Here is a 26,792-nt window from a genome sequence, read left to right as displayed (position 1 = left end):
AAAAATATTACAGCAAGCACTAGTTAGACTTTTATAATCTAACACAGGCATTTAGTATATTAAATGTTGTAGTTTGTTTTCTTAAATTTGCAGCAATGTTATTTATGCATTCGCTAATGAGAGCTCACCGTTTCCCTTGCTGCGGAGCTAAGCTCTGCAAGCGCCGCCCGTCGCGCCGCCTCTCGGTGAGGAGGCAACGTACGAAGAAAAGTACGCGTTGATTCGCGGCGCGCGGATGGGAGCAGTGGCTTGTGAGCGCGAGCGGCGGCGATTTTCAACGGTGTCCCGTGCTTGTCAGGTGTGAGCATGCCTCGTCCATGACAGTGCGTGGATCAAACGTGCCCAGGATTCGCCGGATTGCTGCGATGGATTTATTCTTCCGGACTGTCGTTGTCGTTGGCGTCGCAGCAAGACTAATCGCGAGTGTCCACGGCGTCTTGGAAGAAAAAGGCAAGTTCCCTTCAGTGGCTCTCCCGTCACGGTCCGCTGCTCTGGCCGCGGCTGTCACGCTACGCTGGTCTTCTTAAATGGACTCCTTGGGGCTGGCGTCGGCAGACGCTTGCCTCCGGGGACAAAGTTCGCGGCGGCAGGTGACTTTAAAAGGATTCTCTTTAAATCAGGAGCCGTTGGTCAGCGACCGGCCTGTGACACTCTCCGCAGTAGACCTTGCGGAAGGAACACTGTCCGAACCATTTTTTTCTGAGTGGTTGATGCTTGCAGCGTTTCAGCAATAAGCCAAGTTATACCGTGCATCACACGTACACTTCTGATCGCGATCGGCGCCGATCCGGATCGAAATTCTGGACAGCGATTGGCTCTCTCGCGCATTTTGTGGAAAGGAGCCAATCACGACCGAGAAATTCGATCCGGATCGGGCTTCATCGAGATCTAAAGTGCGCCGTGTGACACCTGTATTAGTGTTTTCGAAAACCATAGTCCTTAGCGTAATGACTTGCTTAAGCTTTCCCACCTCGAGAAAAAAAGAAAAGTTAAAAGAAAACGACTTGAATAGTGCGATAATTTGCCTGCTTTTCTCACCCATTGTCAGATGATAAATAGAGCGCAAGTTCACGACCGAGTCCAAACTGTTTTGAGACTAGTGTCGCCGACGCAATGTTTCGTGCCTTGTGCATCGAGACACAGCGGGTTGAAGCCAGTGGGAGTTTAAGCAGATTTGCCTTAGCGGGTGTCATTGTTGACCTTGTGAACGTAAACTGCCTAACACGCTTTAACTTTCGACTAAGTTGCTCAAAATTGATGAGCAAGTAGTCGGCGACTGATTTGGAGGACAACCTCAAGATGGACCTGACGTTGCAAATGCCCTAATAAGTCGGTTCTGTTTTACGCGTCAGTAATAGTCAAACGCGCACCCGTCATTCTTGCGAAAGAAAATTCAGTGGCGATGTAGCGGTAAGTGCGAGAGAAATTCGTTAGCATTACGTCGCACCTCTTTGAGGTCCCCGATAAATGATTTAGCTGCTTTCACCACATCTCAAAGTGCTGTTCAGGAGCCCACACGACGCATGTCCTGCGAGGACCGAGGTGCTACTTACGGTGGGCCGGAGCAGACCACCGTCAGTTGTAATATATATATTTATGGATATACTACGTGACCGGCTTCCCACACTTCACATACCATAGTAATATACGAGGCTATGCATATACATACACTTCTGTCCACTTTGACACTCCTGATGCTAACGCATTAAAAGTGGGCAGGATTGATCAACGCGCCGACCGGCGCGTTTGCTGGTACCTTGCTAGCTTTAAGACGTTACGTTTTGTGTATATTTCGGATAAGGGGTTGCGATTCTTTTTTCAACTGCTCTCTCTTGCTCTGGGTGTTTGTTTCAATTGTTTATTTGATGGTTCCACATTTAGACCGTCCTGCAACCGTCACACCTTACCTATGCTCTCTCTCTGCAAGCCACACGGGCTCGTACAACTACATATCGTAGCTTACGTAGCACAAGTTTTGTTGCGAAAAGGTCGTTATTTCAAAGACTGCCGACACTGGTTCCAACGTATGAGCGAAAACGTTACGTTACTGCAGCCGTGTTTTAAAGTTCCAGGGGCCCTTTCCTTTAACTCGTGGGGTCCTACAAATCTCCTGAATCAGGCGAGAGAGTAAAGTTGACATACGTGACCGAAACGCCTTTATTTTGCAGAACAAATAAGTTGGCTGGTGAAGGCGCGGCGCTTATTTGTCGTATTCAATTCAATGCAAACGGTGCCTTAATATGTTACAGCGCTTTTTCGATCAGGGCACATGCGTATGGTGATGGCGCCCATGAAGAGTCCCGACAGCCAGTTCAGTTGTCGCAGTCGTACGAAAAAAAAAAAAAATGTATGTGTTTCTGTAACTCATGCTTAGTGTTTCTATTCGCTTCACTGCTGCTGATATGTTGCGTGCAAATATTTGCTGCCGCCTATTCCTAAAATAAACAACAGTAATCCAAGTGGCTACCTCGTGGCAATCAGCAGTCGATGAAGGGTACACGCGGCGCCAACGTGTTGTGACAAGTGAGTCGCATATCGCAACAGCCGTTCTTGCCCTCTGATCGGGCTGCCGCTGGTTCGTTCGGACATTCCATCGCCTATGTATCTACACGCGCTCGATGGCATGGGCAAAGACGGCGTCGCTGAAAGATCTCTCGTCGCAATGGCCCCCATCGCGATACGCCGTTTTCTTCCGTTTCGCCGCTGACGACAGGCCGTGGTTCCTGAGCTGCCTTCTCCCCTTTTTTTTTTACGTTATTTAACGCTTTCAGTTTCTTCTTCTCTGCTGCTCGGTCTGTCTTGGGGCGTACGGAATAGGAGGGAGGGTGAGAGGCGAAGGTTAGCAGAAGAGAAGCCTGCACAGCGAAGCCGGTGTCCGTGCGTGGAAAAAGCGCTGCCTGCTCGATCGTTCGCTCTCCTGTCGGCAGTCAGGTTTGCGTGGCGGTGGGGGAAGCCACACTACAGGTAAGGGGGGGGGGGGGGGGGGTTACGCTGCTTCTTCGGCGAGCGAGCGCGGTCTTCAATGAAACCGGCTTTTGCGAGTTTTTGCTTTCTCTTTCTCCGTGCGCCGCCGACCTGTCGTCCCAAGCAATGTAGCAACGTCCCAAGCGCGCCTTCTGCGTGCTAGCTTGCTTGCTTTTGCGTTGTTCCCCTTCCTGTCTAGCCGCTCCTTTTACGCGCTGTGCATTCATCTGCTTTGACCCCCCCTCAATCCCCCTACCTCTTCGGAGCTCGATTGTCCGCAAATATGAGCTACGTTTACTTCGTCTTCTTTATGCGTTTGGATGATCCGCCTCTGCGCTGATTGTGCGAAGCTGTAGGGTTTATGCTATTTTGCCCGGTGCTGCCGGATCGTTTGTGCAAACAGCCTTATTACTATTGAAGGGGACAGAACTGCGCTTTGATATCATGGAGGAAGACGCGGATAGGCGCCCTTCATTCCGTTCCTATCGTCTCCTATGCACGATCGCGTTGACAGGCGTTTGAAGGATTGCTCGTCCACAAATTATCTCGTGCCAAAATTTCGTGCGATTCTGAAGAAGTGGGTTTCTTTTAATTCTGCACTGTTTTTTTTTTTTTTTGCGCTTGCTTAGTTCACCTTCCCAATCATGTCGTGCCTAAATAGGACACGATCCGTTTCGATACGGTTGTTGGCCTGCTACGTATGTGTTTCTGATGTTTGTTTATGTCGTCGTTCAAGTGCGTCGGACAACATAGGTTTGTCCCGGGCCATTTGCAGATCCTGCTTGCTTGACTCTCGCACCTCATTAGTTTCCTTGCACTCAGGTCTTGTAAGATGAACGGAAGATTGATTGCACGAATTAACCGAAATGATAGAGTGAAAGCCACTGAACTACATATTTTCCGCCCCCCCCCCTCTTTTTTTTTTCCTTTTTAATTTGGTGCCCCGCTTCATGCATGCCGCAAAGCCTGAACGCTGCACAAGTGGACTAGCCTCGCCCCCACAGTTAAGTAGTTAACCGTACTAAAGAGCAATACAAGTTAGTTTAGTGAGCGAAGTACTTATTTTGAATGCTCGAGTTGATTCAATTGACATGAAAATACTGGTTTTTAATCGGACAATTTTTTTTCCCACTTTCTCGTGTAATGGCCGTTTTCTTCAGAAGTATGAAGACTGACTGGCTTGAGTGCTTGAGTTACGGTGCGGTCAACACGCTTTTAATAAATCAATCGACTTATATTTCCCTGAAAGACATAACAAGTACAGAGGTGTCCTTAAAAAGCTTATATGAGCAGCTTGACGGAGCAGCCACCACCGCAATGGCAGCACGAGCGGGCATAAGGAAATGTATGAAACGTATACATGCTTTGGCACACACAAAAAAATAAAAAAAATAAAAGAACTCAAAGGCTGCTTGTATGACAACTCAAAGTTACGCGAGCATGCGGCGTCTCCCTAGGAGACACTTTTGCTACTGAACCACAACAATTCGTACTCGACTTCCGCTCAGACATCGCTTTCGGCAACGGGTGTTTGATACTACTTATGAGCGACTGCAACTGTGTGTTTGTTTGGGATTAACTCTTCGGTCTCGAAAACTACTTTTCGCACACCCCTAGTGCCTGACGAAGTGAATTTACGGGGCGCATTGTTCGACGACATTACAAAACTTGGTCGACGCACGGGACAGAGTTATTTGGCTCTGGGTTATTTGCTGCTGTTTTGAGTATGGCGAGTACGTAAGGCGGGCGAAACTTGCAAAATGTCGGTGTCGAAACACCGGCTTCTCGCGGAAAACGCGAGGCGGTCCGAAAACTTTCCTAAGCGAAGCCCGCGAGCGAGAAAGGCCGTGAGTTGGCGAAAAGGCGGAACGAGCGAAAACCGCGAGCCCTGCTTGACCGCACAAGTAGACCGAACCGCCTAGGGATGGTCGATTAATTTCTTCGTTCGAATAAGGATTAATCATTGGTAGTTTTAGTATTTGATCGATTAATCGCTTTCATCGAATAATTGGTTAATCGAAATTATTGGCGGGTACTTTAAAGAGGTTGAAACACGGTTGTCTGCTTTTGTAGAAACCTATTTTAATGTCTGAGACTCGGGTGGAACCAAGTTAGAAATACAAGTGTATAAAGTTTGATAAAGAATAATCTGTAATTTGTTAAATAAGTGGTCAGAGATGGCGATATGCCCAGGGGAGGAGAAAATTATCGGTTTATGGTTTTAAGCCGCATGCTCTTTTCGACAGAGCGAAGTAACGTCAATTGGCTGGGATGTTTGGGTGACACCGACACCTTCTTTGAATGTACACACAGCGAGCACGCGATAATAGTCGCTCGGAAGGTATATATTTGCTGGAATCGACATGAACTTCATCGCTATATCAAGTACATGCTCCAAAACCAGCGTGGATGCTGTGCTGCGTCTTTAGTGGACTGGCAGTGACACGACGGTGAACGACTGGATTTCTATAGCAAGCCTCCGTCTTCCGGCGGCATGGCGACGTGTGGGGGGAAGCGAGGGGAAGCGAGGGGAAGCGCTCGGCTCGCCATCATTCGGGACTCGCAAAAAAAAAAAAAAGAACAGTCGACAATCGCTCTACGACAGCAGCACAGCCACCACTGCTCGGGCTCCCCCCTTCTAGGGCGATTTCAAAATTTTCACGCCACTCCTGTCAAACTCTAGGAAACGATTAATCGAACATGTCTCATCGTCTAAGTCGACTGAATGAAAGGGGGACATCGATGACGTTTGATCGTTTTGCGGGATACCTTTAATAGATTAATCGTTCATCGATATTACCAACCCTAGAAACGCCGTGTCGGAGATGTGAGAGAGGCCACGTGCGTCGGGGCTGCAGCTGGCTGCTCTTTGTCTTGTTGTGCAGGTCTGCGGTGGACAATCTTAGCCGATGTCCGAGGCCTGGTGAGCGGCGAATGTTCTCCTTGTCCCGCGCTACTGGCCTTCGCCACATATGAGACAATGGCACTTCCCTCGCACTCGGTTTCCTTGCTCGGCCGTTCTCCTCTCGCCGACATCTTTTCTTTCCAGAGCCTGTCGGTGCGGCTCTCTCTTGTTTCGCTCTCGGGCATTTCCTTTCTCGCGGAGGGTCGTCGAGACAAGAAAGAAAGAAAGAAAGAAAGAAAAAATACGGCTGCAGCGCTCGCACGCGAAAGTGCGTAGTCCTCTCTTGCGAGCACTGTGACGACGATGCGGCTCCTGGCAGGGGCCCTGTAAATGCAGGCAAACCAGCTCGTGTACCCCCGTGGCCGTCGTGGCGGCGGCGACGTCTGCTTTTGTCTTCTGCTCAATCCACACAGCTTCATGCAGTTGCCGCCAAACCTTCGTCTCGCTAAAACGGCGCAGCGCTGAGGGAAGCTATTGAGCGCGAACGAAAATGGGGGAAAGCTACATATGACGTCAGCCGTTCAACCACGTAGTCTACGCAGCTCTTTGCGTGAGTGGTTGGTGACTGGCTGCCTGTTGCCAGCTCACCGGTGGTGATATCGGCAGCCCTAGTTAAACAGTCGCCCAATGAAACACCGCTTTCGCGGGATGCTGTATTTAGGAACTAGGAGTCTTGCAGGGATGATCGTCTGTAGGTCCCACAGCGCCGCATGGTTTTGGCCTAAGAGAGTGCGCCACTATCTTGTCGCCATTGAAGACGACCTCCCGGAGTCGCAAGAGATGTCGGTCGCGGTTGTGTCGGCGAGGTCGCTCGTTTCGAAAGCCGTCCTTCTTTTGAACACTGAGCAGGCATCGTTGTCGTGCGGGGAAGCAGACGGGATACGAGCGTTGTAGCTGGGACAGCGGACGGTTGCAGCGTATGCCAGGAGTTGTGAGTTAATCTCCAGTGCAGCAGCTTTCCCGCGCCTGAAAGCGCGGAAGAAGTGGCCTGTTGGGGACGCGGGTGGAGGGCCCAAGCTTCGACCGCCTCGCAGGCTCCGTGCGCGAGCTCGCCTGCATGTGCTACGCTGCGGGACGTCTAAAATTGGCGCTGCGCGTGTGGTCTGGCGTCGCCTGCACCTACTACTCGAGGCACCCTGCTCCCGCTTCCGTGCACTCGACGCTGTATCTCGCCATTGTTAGGGATTCGCACGTGGGGCTTTTAGGGACGAACGTTACGCGTGCTTTTTTTTTCTTTTCTTTTCTTTTTCTTTTTTTCGTTCAGCTCTCTGTTTATCTCTTGCTGGCCTCCCTTCTGCCGGGATGAAGAGCAGACCGTTGTCTCCGCAACGGTTCTACCGTTGGTCCGCACATGGCCGCACGCCGATGTTTCATGCGCCGCAGCTTTGCCATTTAAGAGTAATATTCAACGGGATCCGTTTTGTCATTGAGGATCTGTGTGCAGTCTTCGCACTGGCGACAAATGACTTGCGTGATTTTGGTATTATGTGGCGCAGAAAATTCATGCAATGACAAATCTGAGCTCCTGAGTTGAGACCCCACCCCCTACTTTATCCCGCTATGTTGTGATAAGTGCAGGTCGACGAAAGGGCCCCCGTATAGCTGATGCTTTATAGGTCTCAGATTTCGTCTTTGACACTTGTCAGTCACGCGTCATCACATCGGTTCCGTAAGCTGTTTCACCTATGACATACCATTCACTGAAGGAATATTTCACCTATGACATACTATTCACCGAAGAAATTAGTTAATTCTGATTCACCAAACAGTTGGTCCGTGCCGATCTACCGGTGATGGACAGCCGGCACCGACAAGTAAGCGCTTGCTGCGCGGCCTGTGCAATGCGCAAACAGGAAGCCACAGGAGGCGAGTATTTCGACAATACTGGGCTGCCCTACAACCACCACCGGCCTTCTTAGCCTGCGGCCTCGCCTCCCTCGCGGATGGTACGGGCATTCGCGGTCGGAATGGCGTCGGCGTTGTTCGCCTGTCACGCGGGTGCGCAAAGCGCTCCGTCGTCGTATGTCACCGCCGGACTGCCCTTGCCTCTGACGACGGCTACGTGCCATTGTTTCTCCCGGCGTGTTCAACGTCGCGGCTTGTGCGTAAATTGTCCCAGAGTTGGCGTTAGGTGGGCCAAATTTTGTGGTCCGTGGTCGACGTGGCTAACGGAGCATGCGAGAAGACAGGGGCCGGCGCGAACGCTGACTACCCTGCAGCCAACGGCTGTATTTGGAGAGGCGAGGCGTGTAGAATAAAACCGTCAGTCGATTATCAGTGCCGGATTCACGTCCGCCTTATTCTTTTCTCTAGCCAGCTCTATGCGCTGTTTGCCATGCGGAAAAGCTGAACCTGATCGCGAGAGAGAAGTTCTCAAATAAAATCGTTTTGCTGCTCTGAAGTGTGCAAGCGCGTAGGTGTCACGAAAAATAGTCACCTTAAACTCTAGCTTAATTTGGAGCACGGCCAAGGTCCCAACAGGACGTCTTCGGTCACCGGCTGATTGCCGGTACCTGCAGAACATTTAGCCGTCGCCTGCTTCTTGCGATCTTACTGAGGGCAAGCGCAAGTAATTTGGTTCACTGTGACGTCGGAATTAAGGAGTCAGCCTACGTGCACATTACCATGTGTCATGAGTTTTCAGTCATGATTACTATATGTATACCTTCGGTGTATCGCACTGCACAGCTTTGTAAGGTATTTTTAAGTAAGTAAATAAACTAGCGCTAATGTATTCTACGCTGCATTGACTGGTGGAGTTTGTGATACCAAAGCAATGTTCTGTGAGAGACGCCATATAGTTAGTCACTAAGGGTTCCTCGTTACGCGACAGTTTTAGCGTTCTGTCCCTATCGAAATGCGGCCGTCGCAGGGAATCATGGCCGAGACCTCGTGCTCATTGGCATAACGTCATAGGTACTGAGGTTAAGTACAATTTTCGCAGGTCGTGTGACTTTCACTGGGTGTTTTAATGCACATGTGAAGGCCTTGCGGTCTTACGAAAGCCTTACGCGGCCACTGTGGCTTCAAACCGTGGTTTTCACTCTAGGTACCACCACTCGCGATAGTAGCAATAAATGCACGCACATGGTCGTTCGTTTATCGCTATTATTTATTTTATTTTTTTACCACGCATTCGCGCACGCGAGAGCGAGCGCCAGCGTGTATACACTTGAGTGACGCCGGCTGGGATTCCGTAAGGCTGACAGCAGGCGATGAGCAAGCAGCGCGTTATAAATGTATCCTTCGTTTCTGCAGGTTGTAGTGTCGAACTAAAGCCATGCAACCTGTGCCAGCTGTATACCTCAGCCATAAAAAAGGCACATGTACAGTTATGTGCGAGAATGACGCTTGTTCTTGCATAACCTGTAATGTGCTTTCTTTCTTTCTCGCTTTTATTTCTCTCTCTCTCGCTCTCTCGCTGTGCGTGTGTGTGGTTTCCTTAGTACGCGATGATGATAACTATGATGATCTCACTCCGCAGTGGGCAAAGTTGCGCATGTGGTTCCCACTGCGAAAGCGCTGGTTCGTGGGGTGAGATCGCGCATTAGGCAACGCGGGCACGTTTGCGCGACCTGAACAACGTGTACGTCGTTGTGCTCGTGGACTTCACGTCCACCGTTTGCGAACTGTTACAAATGTTGAACACAAGCACGTCGAAAGAAAACAAAACACGTACGCGGGGATAAGTTCGACTCGCACGGGCATATCGTGCTGCTCGGAGTGATGACGCCTAGCTACACGTTTTGTCGAGAAGCGCGCCGCGATGCGTCGCGTGCAACGTCGTGCAGGTGTAAATTTGAGCGCGGGAGCTTGTATGAATGAATAGAATCTATTGATAGTAAAGACAGAGAGGTCGACCTGAGCTAGTGCGCTCTAGTCTGCTACTCTGCACTGGGGAAGAGGGGAGGGGAGTGAAAGTATCGGGATGGATGATGATGATAAGAGAAGTGGTGAGTGCTCATGTACATGAGACAGTTAATTGCCTCGCTAGAGCCGCGCGGCGAGCTTGGTGTCCTGCAGGAACTTCAACAATACTTTTGTTTCACGCACTGAAATTGCAGTGTCAGGCCATGGGCCGAGGATAGCTTCCTCCGACAGTAGTTGTCTGCCAACGCTGGCTAGGAAACTGTCTAACGTCCTTCGCTCCAGCATATATGCTGGGCAGTCGCACAGTACGTGTTCCAGTGTTTCGACGGGAGCTTGTAAACAAGTATGGTAAGCGCGGAGAGCGTGCTTACTGAGGGGTTGGTTAGTGCCTGCGTACCGCGCCGCATGGGAGGATGCGAGTACCAACAGGAAAGATGCCAGGCCACGGCGAGCGAGCGGCGTGTCGGGGTCAGGTCCAACCGTGACCCGCGGGGGCAGCGGGAAGTCTTTTCTGTCCGGGAGGTCTCGCCGCGAGCCTTCGCCCATTAGGCAACGAGGTTGAGGCCGGAACGCCACGGGTATCACCCTCCTTTATTCCTTGTTACTTTGTCTTTTCAGGCACTCGAAACGCTGCGTCTCCTCTCCTTGTTCTCTTCCTCGATATTTTTTTCTTCGTAATACGTTTTCTGTTGGTGCGGTTCCGCTGTTGACTGAATTCGTACTCCTTTCTTGCACTTCTTCTGGGGCACTTGAAGACCTGTTGAAAAGAAGAACGCGTATTAGATGCTACAGTCATCAGACCTGTCTTCTTACAGCTGCTGGTACCAGCATATGTGCTAGCGTTTATTACAGTAGAAGGATTCTAATGTTGATTTTTTTTTTTCTAATAGAGTCAAATGCGAAAATTCGAGCGTTATGGGTCTCAAGTATCGAATAGAATACTGAGTTTTCCCCCTTTTCTTGTGGGCATAAATAAGGATATCAATAGAAGTCCCATTTTAGTTAATGTCTGAATTCATGTATAATGCTGTTTTGCAGTGCGTTCAGTAAGGAAGCTTGTGAACGAGCAAAACGGTGTGGCGATTGCCGTTTTGTTCTGGTTGATTTGCGGCTGGCGCTTGAAGAGGCACCAGCGTGGAATAACACGCCTGGGCCTTCTTCCACGGCAGAGAGAGCTTTAACAATCGTATAGGGTGACCTTGTACATTGATCATATTCGAATATTCTTATTGAATTGTGAAAATATTTGTTTCGGTACTAAGTATTGGATTCGTAATTCGAAATTTCGATTAATCGATAATCCTCTTAATCAGATCGAGGCTTTGGCGCGTAAAGCGCCAGAATTTATTTTTGATTTTGTATTAGCTATCCTTTTACAAGACCAAGAGGAGGCTTCGTAACCCATAAAATACGTAAAAACCGAATTACGTGTTTCGACGCCGCTTCAAAGTTCCCCCACCAGCTGGCTGTGTCGTCATGTCTTTTTTTACGGCGTCTGCACGGGTATAACAAACCGTTTTTTTTTTTTTTGTAAAGAACTACATTACACTCTGAAGAAACCAAAGACTCTGTCTGGTCAGTTTCCAGGACTTTTCCTGCGTCAAAGGTGCGAGAATGCGACAAATACGATAGAATACTTTGAAATTCATGACGTGACACTGACGTACCGGCGCTGAGGTTTAGGTGCTAAATTTAAAAAAAAAAAGGATAGCTTGGCATTCATTTTCTCCACTCCACATATTCCTACCGAAAAGCGCACTTTTGATAGAATAATTTGCTAGTCTAAATTTATTCAGTGTCCCTTTAATTCTCTATAGCTACTTGCAGAAGGCGGCGTTCTGCGTGGCGCGCCAATGGTTTGACAGGATGTTCTACATCCACTTCTAGAGGCGACTTCCGCTTGTCAAATTTTCCAGGTCCAGATTAAGTTCGCTTGCGCATAATAGTATAAACACCCAAGAAAGTTGGCAGAAAGGCGGAAGTACCGCCAAAAGAGCCCACTCGCCGTGCGCGTATATGGACAAGAGTTTTAACAGTGACATGTTGGCAGTTCTTCTCTGTCCCTTTACCACTAGCGTGATGGAAAAGAAACGGAACCAGTTTCTTAGAGACAAAAACGCTTGTTCCCAACGCTTTCCTCTCGCCTTCAGTGGCAGCTGGCTTGTTTGGCATCTATTTCGATAACTTTTTTTTTTTTTTACAGCATTGTGTGGTTCATTTCGCGCGAGTGTGTACCGACGCGTTGCCTGGCGTGATCCTTGAGGCGCGTATGAAAACGTTGCTCGGTAGCATGATGGAATGGTGCCCGGGAGCAAAGAGAGCGAGAGCGGCAAAAGACGTGCTACGAAAACCGATCAGCTGGCTGAACACGCACGCGCTTTCTTCGGTCGAAGGAGTAATGATTGAAAAGCACCAGGTTTATTCGGAAGGTCCACCCGGAGGACGGAGTTTGGAGGGGTACGACGAGAGACGGGCCAGCAAAGAAAGCAGGATGTCTCTCGAGAGGCGAAAGAAAGCAAGAAAGAAACAGCGAAGACCTGAGTTTGGGCAGGCCGTTCGTCTGGCGGTCGCCGCTCTTGACCCACACATGGCACACGCTCAGCGCCGCGGGGAGCACGGCTCGCTTCTACTGGCGCTGCCTTGCGGTGCACCCTCCTTTCTCGAGACTCCGTGGTCCCTCACCTCGGAGTCTCGGCGCCTCCCCTGTGGGTACGAAACCACGCGGCTGCCCGGGGCTGTTGAAGGTTGGGGGGTTTCGCCTACGGGGCAAGACCCGTCGAACGGCATCGCTCTCCGCTGCAGGGCACCCCCCGAAGGCGTGCGGGGAGAGGAGGGCAGCATCGAGGCAGAGAGGCGGGGGGGGGGGGGGTGTACAGGAGATTTCGCCATGACACGCCGGAGGGGGGGCCTGGGGACGGCGGTGCGGGGGGTTGGGGCTCTGCGCATCGCCAGTGCTGGGCATATTTCACGCACGCTTCTTGGACCCCCTGCTTTCTTCCTACGATTTAAAGAAAAGTCCGGAGGTTGGAGGGGGCTCGCAACCGAGGGGCGCAAGACAGACAGACCTCCTTCTCGGCTGGAACCACCGCGCCAGACGGCAGCGTCGTGGGAAAAAAAGATGTCCGCCATCTTGTTTTTCTTTTTGCCCCTGCCCCGTCTCTCCCTCTCTCGTCGGCTCCTTGGGGAACCTCCGTTTTATTTCTTGGATTCTTCGGGCCCTTGGAAGAGCGAAGACGATGTTCCTCTTCGTTCGGAGCGTGCACTTTTATTCGCGGTGACGAGGAGGAGACGGCGGCTGCTCTGGTGGACGCTGTCCTCCTTTCCCGCGCCCCATTGCGTGCTCGTCAGGAAGCGGGTCGTGTGACCACGCTCGCGGGTTGCGTCCTCTCCGCAGTGCTCGCTGGCCCCTGCAGCGCTCTCTAATCTGCACCTCTCGTCGCTTAATTTTGCCGGTTCGCACGCATGCAGTGACCGCCACCGCAGGCGTGTGTGCCAGGAGAAACGTCCATGCTGCAGGTTTTGCTTATTTTGGCATCCAAAATGTTCGTACGCGTGTACGCGGCGAGTGCAAGGTCCACTCTCAAAGCAAGCAGCTTGTTTTAAACGCACCAGTTCAATTAGCGAGCAACACAGTTCATTGGACTGCAGGGACGACAGCTCGTTCGCAAGGATGCTTGTTGTCAGCACAGTGCAGCTGTGCATGGCGGTAGCTTCTGCTGATGTCGTCATTGATGTGCGAAAGAGATGGTCGAACAATTCAGTTAACGTTCGCTGACGTCGTGCGGCTGCCATTTTAGAAGACCAATGGTACTGGCCGTGAGAAGTTGCCACCCGATCAATCCGGCTCTACTCGAGCACCCTTGTGTCTCTCCATCAACCCTCACCCATGCTGTGGTTCCCTTGTTTCGGCGGTGCAGAGTAGCAATGGCAGAACACGCCGATCCAGGCACGGCCGAGACACATGCTGTTCTTATATATTGAGGAATAGCTCCCGGCCCACGCGTCATTTACGCTATCTGCTGGCGCCCGGCGAAACAAGAAATTTTGTTGTATAACCGGGGCAGTGCATTGGCTGAATAGCCATCACTCGCCAATGAACCCTGTTTTTTGTAGAACAGTATGGACGCTGTTACATGCTATGCTCTTATCTCATTCGCCGGCGAAGGTGACGAGCGAATTAGCGATGTCGACTATAGAAGACCGTTACTCTGTGAGGCAAGCAGTCTGTCCAAGTATATAGTGCCAATGCATGGATGATCTTTCTGGCGTCCGGGTTTCGTGTTGTTTTTTGGTCGGCTTATATTCGAGCGTACTTTAATTCCTCAGCGCATTTTCTCAGATACGGTGTCAAAGCCGGCTTAGATTGGAATGAAAATAGTAAATCCAATCTCTTTGTCCAGCAGCGTTGTGGATCTTGTGTGTGATATTACGATATGGCGCCCAAGACGTCCGATATTGTCACCAATAGTTTATCGTGAATAAGAAGCCACGCCCAACTGCTTAAGCTTTAATTCAATGTTATTGATAAGTAAATGAATACGGGAACAGTTTTATACCCAAAGTAAAAAAGTCCCAAAACTAAAACCGCAAGCGGGATCCCTTACGACGAATTAAAATACAGAAGAAAAAGTAAAGCGAACCTAACAACATATGCTTTGTAGGTGAAAACTTTGAAAATTATTGAGCAGATAAAAGCCAAATTAATAAACTCATGAGATACAAAATTATGCAAATAAATGAGAAGGAGTTACAAGTACGCAAAAAATGCAACGGGAACTGACACGGAATACCTTATCAAACGAATTGTTCGTTTACGTTTGGGATTACGCTTGCTTGTTTGCTTGTTTGATTACGTGTGTGTTCACGTACGCACGCGGAACACCAGTTCTCTTTCGCCGCCCAAGGCTGGCAGAGAGAGAGAGAGAAGGAAATACTTTATTGCAGGAAATGTAGATATATGATGTCGCATGCCTATGATGTCGCATGCCCAGGGCCTCGCTTGAAGCGTTCTCCAGCGCGTCGCCGATGAAGACCGCAAGCATACCGTTGGTCTTGATATGAACTAGCTGTGGTCAGCCACTCGACAGTGGCTTTAGAGCTGGGGAATGTATAGGCGGGTGTAGGAGGGTGTAGTCTGTGGAACGCAGTCGCACATAATGTGGGGGCGTATTCGGTTATGCCCGGGTCGGAGTGATGATCCTGAAGCCGCGCGACCTATAATTTCTGCGCACTGCAAAGTGGCTAGCTCGCCGATTCGTCGTCGTATTTCTACAGGAAGGAATCGCTCGACTCGGAGCGTTTCGTCGTACTGCAGGGAACGAAGACGCGAGTGCGCGTTCAGCGAGCCGCAGATTGTCGCGTTGTGTCACGCGGGTCGCACCGCCTGCGCGCCGCGGTTGTCGTCGAGGGGCACGCGCGTGGCAACGGTTGATGGGCTTCAATTGACGCGGCGCGCGCGCTCCCCGTCATTCCTGCGGGGCCCTTCCCCACTCAACGACTCCGCGATGGGCGTCCACACGTCTCGCGCGCCGTGTATGCCAGGAAATCTCTCGTTGGCGCGCCATACCGCCGGTCTGTGGCATCGTCTTGGCTGCGGATGCGAGCGGCCGAAAGGAAGACGAACGACTGAGCACGTGTAGTAGCCCGAGGCCGCCTGGGTGCTTACGACTCGCCTGTCCCGAGAGGCTGTAGTTTGTTCTGGAACATATAGCGAGTCAAGGCTGAAGAACTGGAAGGAAAAGCGTCTCGCATACGCTCGCGCGCGTGTAGACGCGGTGTTCTTACCTGACCCGAATTGCGAAACGCCGTCGTCATCGGCTGCGATGCGAAAATTTAACCGGTGTAACGGCGCATGAAAAATTTTCTACCGAAGAGTGAAGATCGGACGGCGCGAAATGGACGTTAGACGCGCCGACGCATGGGCGACGCCTCGCGGAAAAGGTGTCTACTGAAATCCTTTACGCGCGGTTGGGCCGTTTAGAATGCCGTTGGCTTGGCCTCCAGTTCCCTATTTCTTGGTAGCAGAGTTTGCTTTGTTTTGTTGCACTTTTGTCCATGTGAATGAGAATGTCTAATGTTATAGGAATGAATCAATAAATCACATCAATAAATTTAAAGAAGGATAGCTTATGGTCAAATTGGTGTATATAAATGTGCAGTCCGTTTTTACCTCGCAAGTTTAATTCCCTTCGCCTGTTCGTTTTCCTTAGGCATGCATATCGTTTGCTTGTTTGTTTGTTTGTCTGTCCACATTGGAACATCAGCGTAGTAAGTCAGACTGCCTTTAGACTGTGTCTCTTCATTAACAAACTAAATTAACTAGTTTGTCTTAACAATGCAGTTTTCAGAGACGCATTTGGCGTTCCACTAGCCCGTTAACTTTTGCCTGATGGCAGTTTGCACAATACATGCTGTTCTCAGCCCAGTGCTCTTAAGGTGCCAGCTGGCGAGAGCATATCTGCCGTAACTATAATTGCCAAGTGCCCGCAGCGTTTCAGTTTGTGCCAGTGTTTTTTTTTTTTTTTTCTGTGGCAGTTCAGTGTAGCCAGGTGAAGCCATGCCAACTAGAAGATAGGCGTCTCTAAACAAGCTCAAACAAGTGACGCGGCGTGTCGGAGAATAGCTGAGAACAAGCGAAAAAAAGTTCACCTGTACATTTGCAATTTATTTTGATTTCTTTCTTTTAATTAAATATACATCCTCAACTCCCTAAAGCAGTCGCCGAGCATTTTAATTATCTGCCGTGGTCACAATTAACTTCTAGTAACTTAAGCTTATAGTGCACTGCAGTCAAACTTTTCTTGTACCAGTGTAGAAAGGATAGATCCCATCAACACATACTGTATACGCATTACAGCCAGCAGACATTACTATTCAGAACAAGATCTAGAATCTATTGATTTCCACCTCCTTTATCCAGCCTTACTTTTCCCAGACTACCTATAGGTACCTCGCCTTTGTAGGAGATGGCTCGAGCTATTGTATCTGCCAAGGAAAGCAGTTATTGCACTGACATAGGGGAGGGAGAGAGTCTCATTCTCGATACAGTGGCTCCGGCCTTGTCCAATCACTGTTTCAAGTCTCTTTCTTCCTGCGAAGCCCCGTTGTTGTTGTTGTTGTTGTTGTTGTTGTTGTTGTTGTTGTTGTTGTTGTTGTTGTTGTTGTTGTTGTTGTTGTTGTTGTTGTTGTTGTTGTTGTTTTGCGTTTTTCAACTAGTCCTGATATTCCTAACTTGCCGTGTCCGGCGCTTTCGCGAAAGCAGGCTTGATCGGCATCGCAACGCATCCTTCGTTCGACCTCGCCACCGTGGGGCGTCACGGATTGTGCTAACGCGCTCCACATTCACGCGCCTGCCTCTCGATCGCGACCCAACCAAGGCCCGTCTGAGGCGGCGACTCTTGCGTTCAGATGCGTGGCATGTGAGCGCGGGATCCTGGCGCGCAACCTTGCGAAGCGCGAGCGCCTTTCTGTTTTTGTTTCGACATCTCTCGCAACCACGCGGCGCGTCGACGTTATGCACATGGCACGAAACCCTCTCTCTTGATCTCCCTCTTGTTTTTGTCTCTTCTCTTCGCCACTGCATTTCGGTCGCTGCGGTTGTCATCTGCGAAATCCGGGGACCGCTTTGCTGCGAGTTCTCTCCGTTCTTCGACGGCTGTGTTGGCAGCGAGGCGGTGGACACGTGAGCGTGTTTTTGTTGGCGCTGTACGGGAGGGACTGTCTTCGGTCCCTCGCCGCAAAAAAAAGAAAAAAAGAAAAAAAAGAAAGCCTGCGCTGTGCTGGTGGAGGTCGCCGGACTCGAGTTCACTGCCGCTCCTCCCGGAGGTCTTGCCCGCCTGTCGCCTCTGCGTGTTGACCGCGGGAGGGCCCCGTGCCCAAACAACGGCTCTTCTTTTCGGCGCCGCAAAGTCGCGCGCGCTCCGCTACAGTAATCCGAGTCGCGCCGCTGGTGGTTGGCTGCGTCGGAGCGTGCCGTGTGTACCACCACCGCCGCCGCAACTGCTGCGCTCTTGCCGAGACAGATGACTCTTGTGCTCAGCACGTGCGCGGTGCATGCTTTGCACTGTAATCGTGCAGCTAGCTGCTCAAAAGCAGCCTCGGTGTGTCTCTGCCATGTGTAGACGTCGCCGACGAGGCTTCCGAAAAGAAACTGTGTTAGTCGCTCGACTATACAGGGACAGAAAATTGCTCTTGAGTTTGTCCTTGAAGCACGAATTAGTGTGCTTCATTAGCACGTTTGCCCGTATGACTCAGGGGCCTTATTCAAAAAGATTCGCGTTCGCGATTGTTCCTTGCCATAGGCTGGCCACCTTCGCGAAAACATATCCAGCATCAGGATCGACTGGAATCTTCTCCTGCGAATGAATATGTAGCGTAAGAGATTATTTTCTTTGTGTGTGTGTGTGTGTGTGTGTGTGTGTGAGAGAGAGAGAGAGAGAGAGAACACGGAGCCATTCTGTATCGAAGCTTGGCGCCAATATACGCTCCTGTCTACGCGGAGTTATATCGTGTCACTGGCGAAAAGTTGCGTGAATATTTGGGAAAACGATAGTGCAACTTTTTCATAACATTTCAAACCGTTGCGGTTTTTGGTATGCATGAGCTCGCAGATTTTGTTCCTGTCCGCGGCAGTCGCGTTCCGGTATAGTGCGAAAGCGCTTTTTTTATTAGTTCTATAGGGAGATAGGAGGGTCAAAGAAAGAAGGACAAAGAAAAGTATTGCATAGAGATTAACAACACAGGCTTCCGATTGGCTACTCTGCGTGGGATCGATGGACGATGGTGGGTAGGAAAGGCACGATAACAGATTGTTCACGCGTACGGTATAAGACACAACATGTCTGCCAGATAAGGCACACGTTAAGGAAACTTATATGGGTCGTCAACAGTAACCAGTCATCCATCCCTCACCGCCATGCACTGTGCAGCTGTATTTATTTCAGGACATCTGGTGGCAAAAAGGGAAAAAAAGATTAAATAGAAAGAGTCGGTGCCTAGAGTAAGCAAGCCCCGACACTGTTACCCATGTGTACCGCTTGGTACGGATGGTACGTGTGCGCAGGCTTCGTACGCTACTGTTGTAGTCACATGTCATTTAGGTCATATTTTGCACACATAGCATAAGTACTTGCATAAGTGAAACCGGCGAACTCTCTGTCAACGCTGAGACAAGTAACTTGTGCTTGCCTCATTTACCTTGTGACACTTGTGCTCGCCACCTGGCTTTTTAACTATTTCTTTCTTAGTAGAGGCTGCTTGTATCTTGACTGGCTATTCGTAAAGAACCAGCGCAGCTATAGCCCTTTCGTACATTATTTTTTTCGTGCTCGTTTAAACATGCAAACAGAATTGCCTCTTTTTTATTTTTCATTTTATTTTATTTTTTTTATTAAAGGGACACTAAAGGCTAATATTAAGCAAAGCTAAAGTGATAGATTAAAAGTGATAGATTAGTGCTAGAAAATTTCTAAGGCATCAATATTATCGCGAACAGGCCCTTAACAATCGAGAAATTGAGATAAATGCAGGACGTGATTAGTCTCCCCCGGGACATTCAAGTGCTTGCTCGATGACGAAAGCACTCCTCAGTTAAATTCTGTCATTAGAACTCAACCACCCGTTGCCAGGAAAAAAAAAAAAAAACATCCTTGTGTTGTATTATAAGACGGAATAAAATGCCAGCTGTGCAGTTCTGTCACATCTTTAGAAAACAGAACTCAGTGAAATTACCTTTCACAACGACGCGGGTGGTCGAAAGGTTTCGTTTTCGCTCCGCCCGCGCTTTCGCGTTTCAGTAGTTTCGTTATCGCGCAGTGCTGCGCTGGTTTTGATGGCTCGCGAAACTCGCACAAACTGCAAGTGGCAGAGAATTCAACTTCCGTGTGATGTCACGGGATGCCCGAAGGGTCTACGTTACCTGACCAAAAAGCAGCTGCAGCGGCGTATCCACAGCTCCGTCTTGACGCGGTACCGCCGTCTGTCGGGCGCCGTTTTACTCACCGACGGTAGCAAAGGTATGAGATGGTGTATACGCAGCGTCACCACTCCCCCAGTTGGGTGACGGTAGATTGAATTTCGAAAAAGGTACTCCAATCCTTCAGAAGCAATTTTCTCGTGAACCTAATAGCGAATTGCAATGGAAGATTAGGAGTGGCCGACGAACTCTGCGCCGGAGCACTCCCCTACGGCGGAAGGCAAGTGCATGAAACCTGCGATTGATGCACAAAAAGTGCCGCCGGAGCATGTGGCAGGAGGCGCTAGCGCACATCTGTTTCCGAAAGCGCCCAGGGGCCGAATCTTATAATGGTTCGGAAGGGGAACCGTTCACTTGGCCTCACCTGATTGGTCAAAATTTTTCTTGCGTCACAGGCCGTCAGAGAGCGGGGCAGCACTGCAAATTACGATCACGTCACGCACCTGTCAATCATTTTGAAAGCGAACCCGTCGTTGGCTACGACTGGAACCGGCGAAGGGGTAGTCCGCGTTGGGTTCCGTTGCTGTGGCTTGGCTGTTGGCTTGTCACCCTGGCCTCTTCGACTTGTCGTCCTGGGCTGTCCAGGACTGCCGGATATGCTTCATATGCAACGTTCGTTGGCCGAAGTCAACGCCTTGGGCAGTCCTGGACTGTCACGGACGGATTATTGAACAGACCCAAGCAGCTCCGTCTGAGTAACAAGAATTAGCCAACGTTAAAGACAATGCTTTTGTGCCCTTCGTAGGACGGGAGCAAAAGATGGTGTCCTAATATCACCCCTGGTGACGGTCACGCTTACCTCTATAGAGAATCGCGAAGATCATGGTTCTTGGTGCCGGAAACGACTGCAACAACCGAAAACGCGTCATGGTAGCCATGACATGTGACTATGCGACTGCGTACCAAGGAGAGGAGAACGTGTGTTACGTCATACAGTTTGTACGGCAACGTTTGAAGTGAAGCCATAGTGGTGCAAGGACGGCGTTCAGCGAGTTTATGTACTGAAACTGGAGATACCGATGCGGCTATGAGAAAGCACGCAAGTGCGTGGCAGAAATTATCAAAGAACATCAGTTGGTCATTGTGATAATTAATGACGCAAAATCTGATAACATTTGGTTTGTTGTTATATTTGTCTGCCATCATTGCAGCAGGAAAGTACAGGTCTTTTTCGTCTTCTTTCTTTATTCTCGCATTGAAAATTGACGATTGTTTGTTTGTTGCGCCGTGGCTGCTTTTTTTGGTTACCAATTAAAGCTTTTGTCGCAGTTGGCGACTTTGTTGGCTGCTTTTCGGAATTTTTCGGCTACTTTTTCTCCCGAATACCTGCAACCCTGGCTTGAACTCGCTCGCGCGTTGTGTTTAGAAGTTTCGTGTTTGTTTTTAGCCGCCTGCGTTCTAATGGAAGTCACAGCACATGTAACTCTGCTTCTCTCGCCCGCCTTGATTGTGTGTCAGAAACATCGGAGACGCAGCAAAGCCCGCGATCAGTTCTGTGGCAACACATCGAGAAAGCCTGAAGTGCCTTCGGAACTGCATTTCATCAACAAAAGTAAAGGCTGTTAAAATGTGAACTTCCGAAAAGAAGCCGTTATCTATTCATCCGAAAACTGGCCAACGACGTCGTCGACGAAACGCGCGACTTTCGGTCTCTTGGCCGGCGGCCGAAATGTCGAATGCTTGCTCGAAGACTAGCGTCCGAAGCTTCTTCTTCGCTTGGGTCCCTGCTGGTCAATGCGGAACTTGAGCTAGATGAATCACCGCTCTCCGCAATCAGTAAAAGGGCAAGTTGACGATGCGGATCAGCCCTCTTGCGAGAGACCGCGACTCGCTTTCACCGGCGCGCGCGCGGTATACGTTGGCTGTGGGTGGGCCGACTTCCGGTCGACTCCGTCTGTTCTTTCGGAGTAAACAGCGCTTCTCCGTGGAGTGGATCTAGCGACGGAGCTGCTTCCAATCCGCCACTGATACATAAGGGAGGCACTCTCAATCTCCCAATGTAATAGACTTGCTCCGCAAGGAGCAGGAAAACTACGACCGGAAGTGCTCCGAATCCGCCATCGAAATTCACCATAAGTCTTTCCTTGGCACGAAACAAGCATTGTGAGGTTCTTGCAAGGGTATTTAAACAGCTCACGTCGACTTAGTATTTGCCTTTAGCGTCCCTTTAAAGCTGTATGCATGTTCTCAGGCGTTCGTTCTGCTGTCAAGCATCGGTTATCAATACGAGGCGCTCGGTGGGCACTAAGGCGCTCTCTTCGTAGCAAAACTCCCGCCTCCTCCTCTGCCCGCTCATCCTCTGGAAATCGTCATTCTTTCTGTCGACAGCGGTTGCATCACGATTCATGATATGCTCGGCGGCGCCCCCAGCCGTGCTTATTGAACCCGTTACATAACTTTTGCTGTGCTTCAACTTTTTACATATGCGCGGGGTAAACAAAGTAGGTCCTTTGTATGCTGGGTGCGCGTATGTCGCTCGTGTATACGTGTTTCAAAGCGCACGCTCAGGAGAAAAAATAGGTTGCGTACTCAGCGCCTACGGCGCCCCCCCCCCCCCGCTCGCGCACACACGCACATACACGCGTCGTGGGAACGGCGCATTCACGTGGCTTTCCCCCTCCGTCGCACTCGCACCGTCGATCACGACCTTGGGCGTCAATTACCCCTTGCAGGCTCGGATCCGACGGGGCAAGGGAGGGAAATATAGCCGCGGGGTTCGAGCCCGTTTCTTTCTTTCGCAACCCATTCGGCGATCCCACGCGTGCGTGCGCGCGCTACAGGGAGTTCGAACCCTACGCGTTTCTCACACTGCCTATGTAAGAATGGGTCTATGAGCGGGACCAGAAAATCTAGTGACTTCTCTGAAACTTTTTTTTTAATTTCGTTTCTCTTTCTACGCTGGGCTTCGCCAGTGTGCTTTCGCTTTCCGGCTCCTTGGTGCTCGGCGCCAGATCGCGGTCCCTGGTTCCCCCTCTCCTACGCCAGCGTCGCCGCCGGGCCATTGTTGTGCTTCCCTAATGCTGCCAACTCGGCATCGTTGCGTGCGCGGGGCAAATTATGCTCGCGGCCGTGCTTGCTCGCTCGCGCTCCCTCTCCTTCGGGGCTCGTTGTTCTTGGCGCTCCGCACTCCTTCCGTCTCCTCTGGCGTCGTCGTCGTCGTCATCACTTTATTTCTTTCTTTCCTCGCTTTCTTCTTCGCATCGAGAGGAAGCAGAATCAAGGGCAGCATCCCCGTCCGTCGGCCGGAGGTGCTTGTGCCCTCGCCTCCCCCCCCCCCCCCCCCACCCTGCTTTGTTCTTCGAAAACTTGGCGCCATCTGTCGAGCAGGGCGCAGCCATCTTTGTATACCCCTACGGTACACGTCTTACTCGTATGTACTACATACCTGCGCGCACAATGGTATACTGCATGTTTGCATCGCGCCATGCTTCATTTCTTTCACAACGAGGGAGCGTCGTCTCTGCGTAGCCGGCGGCGCTTCTTATCCTTTCGTGTGCCCTCCGTTTATTCGTTTCTTTTTCTTTCTATTTTTCTTTTCTTCTCCTGAACTCACGTGTAGCGTAGCCCCGTGTTTGCGCACCGTGCGTATACGTCTTTCTGCAACGCCTGCGCTCGTAGAAGCCGACGTGTGAATGGCGCGGAAGGGATCCAAACCGGTTACCTATATAGTAGTTTCTCGACGTGTGTATATATATATATATATATATATATATATATATATATATATATATATATATATATATATATATATATATATATATATATATACACACACGCTGTGCACACACGCGCGGATGCCGCTGCCGTGAGAAAGGTGTCGCGCCGTGGCTCCGGCAGCAGCGCCTCTTGGTGTGTATCTGCGCGCTGTGGTGCTTTCTAATCTCGCGAACTGCCCACATGCTGCAGGAACTCGCAGTACTGTTGACCAGATGGGCTATGCGAGTACACTCGCGTTTAGCCACTTTGTTCCAGAGCTTATGATGTTGAGGATTATGATTATAATACACGTGTGCTTGCCACGACTGCCGCATTCCGATTAGAGTGGAACGGCGCTCGTATAGTTAGATTCAAGTACACTTTACAGAGTCACAGGTGGTCAAAATTAACTCAGAGCAATGTGTACGAAACGGCGATTGCTTTGAGATTGGGTGGCCACCTGTGGCACGGTACATTTGACTAGCCAAACGCTTACTGTCACTGACGCCTTCAACCTACGTTTAATTGTTGAACTATTAACAGCTGCGGTGCATGAAGCTTCCCAGCTCAGGGGAGACACAGCGTTATACCGCTAGTGTCTGTTCGGCGCACTAACAGAGTATGACTGCGAAAGCCATATACGAAATGACGCTCCTGCCTGCAGAGCGCTTGATTTGTATTTATGGGCTCCGCTAAATACGCGTCGCTCTCTTCGCCGTCTGTTTTATTTTTCGATCATGATACATCAATGCATGCATCATGACTACTGCTACACGTGGAGGGAAGGGGGGATGGGTGCTCCGCTTCATACGCAACTTCGCGCAAATTGTTCACTACATATAGGTAATTTCTTTTCCCAAACAGAGGCCACTATTATACGGGAACCGATTCCTCGCGACGACGGATCTACAGATCATAAATACAGCAGGAGAGTGTGTAGGTGAAGAATGACTTAGCAATGGAATGCACAACCGCGTTGCAGCGGCCGTGCGTGCAAAGCATGCCGTGCTCTACCGCACGTTTGTTACAAACCAACGAAAACCATCTAGAATTGGTATGCGCGGCCGAATGGAGAATGCTATACCTGGAACTTCGCACGTCTGGGAAGAGAAAGTGGAGCGACAAGGCCCCCTTTGTAGAGACCAAGAACGCAGAAACAAGTGTCAGCTAACCGAACAAGGAAAAGAGGCAGCTTAGGCTAAATTAGGTTAGCGGATGCTTGAAGCGACTACACAGGCTCAAATGTAGGAAAGGAGGCATTCTCCATCACCCCATTCATCGCTTACGCGTATCCCTCCTGGTCCACGTTTAGAGTTAAGCGGCTTGGCGGCGATTAATCGTCGGATCTGCGTATAACAGGAAGCGAAGAATCGGCGCCTCCTGCTTCCTTTCCGTTCTTGCCTCTTCTCCTCCTAATATCCGCGGAAGGAGTGAGTCCTCGAGGGCCTTGAGAGATGGGCGCAGTTCTTCCAGCGAGGAAGTCCGCCCCATCAATGCTTTCGTGTATGGGAAGTGCTCTCAGCGGAGAGTGGCCCCGCGACGATCAGCGGGATGCCGCCGCTGAACCGCGAGACAGTTTGGGCGCGAACGAACACCGGAGGACCGCCCTGCGCTCCTCTTCCTGCTACGGTTTCAATGCTCGGCTCATGGGAATCGCTGCAGTGGGAGTCCCGCCGCGCTGACTGATGCGGTCCCGGAGGCACGCGGGACGTCCGGATGCTGCACGCCGCCTACATTAGGCGAGTCCCGGAGACGCGAGATAGGAATCCCAGCTTTGTGTCTCACATGCTGCGTCGCTCGCTTAAGCGCTTGGCAGCACCTCTACTTCCGCGGGATGCGAGTGCGGCTCATGCGGGAAAGACGCCTTACAAGAGCGCGTGGTCTGTAGTGTCAGTCAGGCCAACACACATGTCGCTCAGGCCGACACTGCTTTGTTTTCACATCCCCTTTTTCCTGGCCAGGGTAGCCAAACGGACATCCGTCTGGTTTTACTTGCCTTTCCTCGTTTATCTTATTCGATGTCATGGGGTATTGCAGTTTCTTAAAACCTGGTGTTCTTTTTGGCTGATTCCATGCGTTATCGATTCATTTTATTGAGCGTAGGGGCTGCTTAACTTCATTGTTTTGTGAAGAACACGCTAGTAAACTGTCACTACCAGTAGCCGCAGGGCTCTCTGCGCTGCAAGTCGCACCATTCACAACTTCGTGTATTGTATCAAAGAGCAAGGGCCAAATTCACAGAGCTTTTCGTTCGTAAGTGATCCTTGACGTTGGTGGGCCGCTTTCGATAATATGTCCAGCATCAGGATTTGGTTGAATTTTTTCTTACTAGAAATTCTAGCGAAATAATTTTTCGTGAATACGGGCCGAGGTGTGATCGTCTGCGCCGTACGCGTAGAACGTATTGCCTCAAATGGTCGCTGTCATAGTAATAATATTTTTGGAAACAGTGGTAGGGGTGCATGTAACGCGCTTGCATATATATATATGCAGGCACACACACACACACACACACACACACACACACACACACACACACACACACACACACACACACACACACACACACACACACATATATATATATATATATATATATATATATATATATATATATATATATATATATATATATATATATATATATATATATATATATATATATATATATATATATATATACATACTTTTTTTTCTCACAATGATAACTCTCTTCCGGGAATGTGCGTTTTTGCTCGTGCGATGTTTTATGAGGACTTCGCGTTGTTTATTTTTATTTTATTTTATTTTATTTTATTTTTTGCACTGAAACATTGCAGGGATGAAACTGTTTCGAAGCCACAATGACACCTATAACCAAGGCAGCCCGGCCCGACCTTTACCTCACGAGGCAGCGCTGCGAATGATCGATGGGAATATTATGCGGTCCTGTATACGTGTGAGGCGATACCAACAAAAAGCTCGTCGGTGCGAAAGTAGCGCGGCGGATGTTTGCTTCTCCCATGTATTGGCTCGCTCAAATAAACAGCAAAGGACAGATGGCCATAGCTGTATATACGGCATGAGGAGGGGCGGCAAGCAGAATGATGGGCATGCGTGCGGGAACTATCGTGACGTATACACGCGTGTCTTCAGCGCTGTATACGTCATTTATACGGAAACATTAATCCTGACAAACGATGAGGTTGCCTTTCGTGTCGCTCGTATATGCGGCCGTGTGTCGGTACCGCGCGGGCACGGAATTAAACGGACTCCGATGCGCGGTTCCGCGCACGGCCGGGAAACGCCAGTCAAGTTTCTCGACGTGTGTGTGTGTGTGTGTCTGTACGTGCGTGCCGCTCCGAAAAGGCGCGATTTTTCTGCATTTCTGTGTGTATGGCGCTT

The 26,792-nt window shown here is 50.1% G+C and overlaps 1 protein-coding gene across 2 annotated transcripts in view; it reads left to right on the top strand.

Moving 5' to 3' along the window:
* Positions 1-199: 199 nt before the first annotated feature.
* Egfr (epidermal growth factor receptor) overlaps positions 200-26,792 on the top strand; it is a 220,609-nt gene continuing 194,016 nt past the window's right edge. For both annotated transcript variants that reach the window (XM_065441659.2, XM_065441657.2), the window contains exon 1: positions 200-450. In XM_065441659.2, coding sequence (XP_065297731.1) covers positions 318-450 — 133 coding nt within the window. In that variant the 5' untranslated portion in view covers positions 200-317. The remainder of the gene's footprint in view (positions 451-26,792) is intronic.

The sequence above is a fragment of the Dermacentor albipictus genome, chromosome 1 (assembly GCF_038994185.2).
Source record: "Dermacentor albipictus isolate Rhodes 1998 colony chromosome 1, USDA_Dalb.pri_finalv2, whole genome shotgun sequence".
In the NCBI taxonomy this organism is placed as follows: Eukaryota; Metazoa; Arthropoda; class Arachnida; order Ixodida; family Ixodidae; genus Dermacentor; species Dermacentor albipictus.
This window is presented reverse-complemented; position numbering and strand designations above follow the sequence as displayed.